The sequence below is a fragment of the Aegilops tauschii genome, chromosome 4, assembly GCF_002575655.3.
Source record: "Aegilops tauschii subsp. strangulata cultivar AL8/78 chromosome 4, Aet v6.0, whole genome shotgun sequence".
Classification (NCBI taxonomy): Eukaryota; Viridiplantae; Streptophyta; class Magnoliopsida; order Poales; family Poaceae; genus Aegilops; species Aegilops tauschii.
The window spans coordinates 247,642,384-247,644,020 of record NC_053038.3 but is presented as its reverse complement, the minus strand read 5'-3'; the positions used below and the strand labels follow the sequence as shown (position 1 = coordinate 247,644,020).

The window sequence follows — 1,637 nt, the reverse complement described above, 5'->3', positions numbered from 1 at the left end:
ATGAAGCAATGGACATAATCAAAACCTTGCTGACATGAAACAAGGAACAACACAACTACTAAAGTAAAATGAAACTAAACATAGCCCTGATTATTTCTAGTTGTTGTATTGGATTACAGCCTTGTTCTTCTTCTTCTTTGCTTCTTTTTCTCTTTTTGCCCTGTCCAGACCCATTATGACATCGTAGATGATTCTCCATGACTTATATGTTGTGAATGCATCTATTGCTGCATACTTGATCAGCTTGTCTGGCAGCGGGCAAAATCCCCACAAAGTATGTTCCTCCTTGCGGTTAATTTTTTTTCTTCATGTCATGGTAGTGAATGTCTATTATCCTGCCGGCAACATCAGCCAAAGAGTCAAACTCCTTTTTATTGTATGGGTCTCTCCATTCCACCTGAATATCAATGTAGTTGTCGGAGTTGATCTCCAAGCCAGATAGCTTCAGCTTGCTTTTGTCTACTTCAATGGCGAATCCGACGAAGGTGTACTCAGCATTCATGAGGAATTTGTCTAGTTCCATTGGCCTGCAAGATGTTTGTAAGGACTGAATATAGTTTATTTTTTAGACCCACTAATGTTTTTTTGTTTTTTCTGAAACTGAAGTGCAATATGAATACCTGAATCTATTGCAGTGAGTAGCTGCTAATACTTTGTACAACTTAACTAGTAAATTTGATAATAGATTGCATAAACAATGCATGTTTGTGCATGTTTGTATTCTTGAATTGAATTTCATACATGTTTTATATAGTAATTGTGCAGTTTTCAATTGTTCAGGCAAATAATTTGTATTTGGTAAAACAAAATAAAACTGCGTGTATCGCTAGATCATAAAATTCAAGAATTGAACACATGAGTTACATGGAGCCAGATGAAACTTGTCAATGAATTCCTATGCCATGCTTTTTAAAAATGAGAACCAAAGTTTAAATAATGGCAATTGTGATGAAGAAAATTTAAAATCAATATTGACAAGCAATAGTAAAGATTGATAGTTATTCTGACCTGTCTTTAGCTGCAGAGATGTGGTAGACAAGGCATTCTTTTTCTACGCATAGCTGGAGCACTGCTGCCCGCTGTGGCTTCACGTAGTGCGTGTACTCGACATCAACGCCGACTAGTTTGATGGGCATTCCACTGAGCTTCCTCCTGAGCATGGACATCATCTTGTCCATGTCTTGCCCCTTGCTTATGCAAACGACGTGGAGCTTGTGGTTACCGTGGAGGTCGACGTCGTGGAGCTCCCTAGTGTACCTGCGGTGCTGCTTGTACAGAGGTGCATCCGCCATGACTCTCCTCTGCTCTCTCGTGTTTGTTCTGGAGAGGGAGGTTAGTGAAAGGAAGTGTGGAGAAGAAGATGCAATGGGGTTTTTGGGGGGACGAAGCAGTTGTGTTTTCTCCTCTGCTCTCCGTGACAGGATGTGGGAGTGGTGGAGCGGGGTGGTAGCATGGTGGGGTTGTGTTTTTAGTTACATGGCAACTGCAGAGAGGTTCTGCTATGAGGAGGCTGTCATAGTGCATTGGAAATCTGGAACGTCGTCGCCTCTTTTTTCGTGACAACTTAGGTATGCACGCAACTGTCAGAAAATGTGATGATTGTGTTTTTGGTGAATTTTCCTAGTAAGTGCACTTCT

At 40.9% G+C, this 1,637-nt stretch overlaps 1 protein-coding gene across 1 annotated transcript; it reads right to left on the bottom strand.

The window, feature by feature from the left end:
* Positions 1 to 292: 292 nt before the first annotated feature.
* LOC141021799 (uncharacterized) lies at positions 293 to 1,292 on the bottom strand. Its single transcript, XM_073497648.1, has 2 exons — positions 1,009 to 1,292; positions 293 to 527 (listed from the first exon to the last, which is right to left on the bottom strand). The coding sequence occupies exons 1-2, from the start codon at positions 1,290 to 1,292 to the stop codon at positions 293 to 295; spliced, it is 519 nt and encodes a 172-aa protein (XP_073353749.1).
* Positions 1,293 to 1,637: the final 345 nt, after the last annotated feature.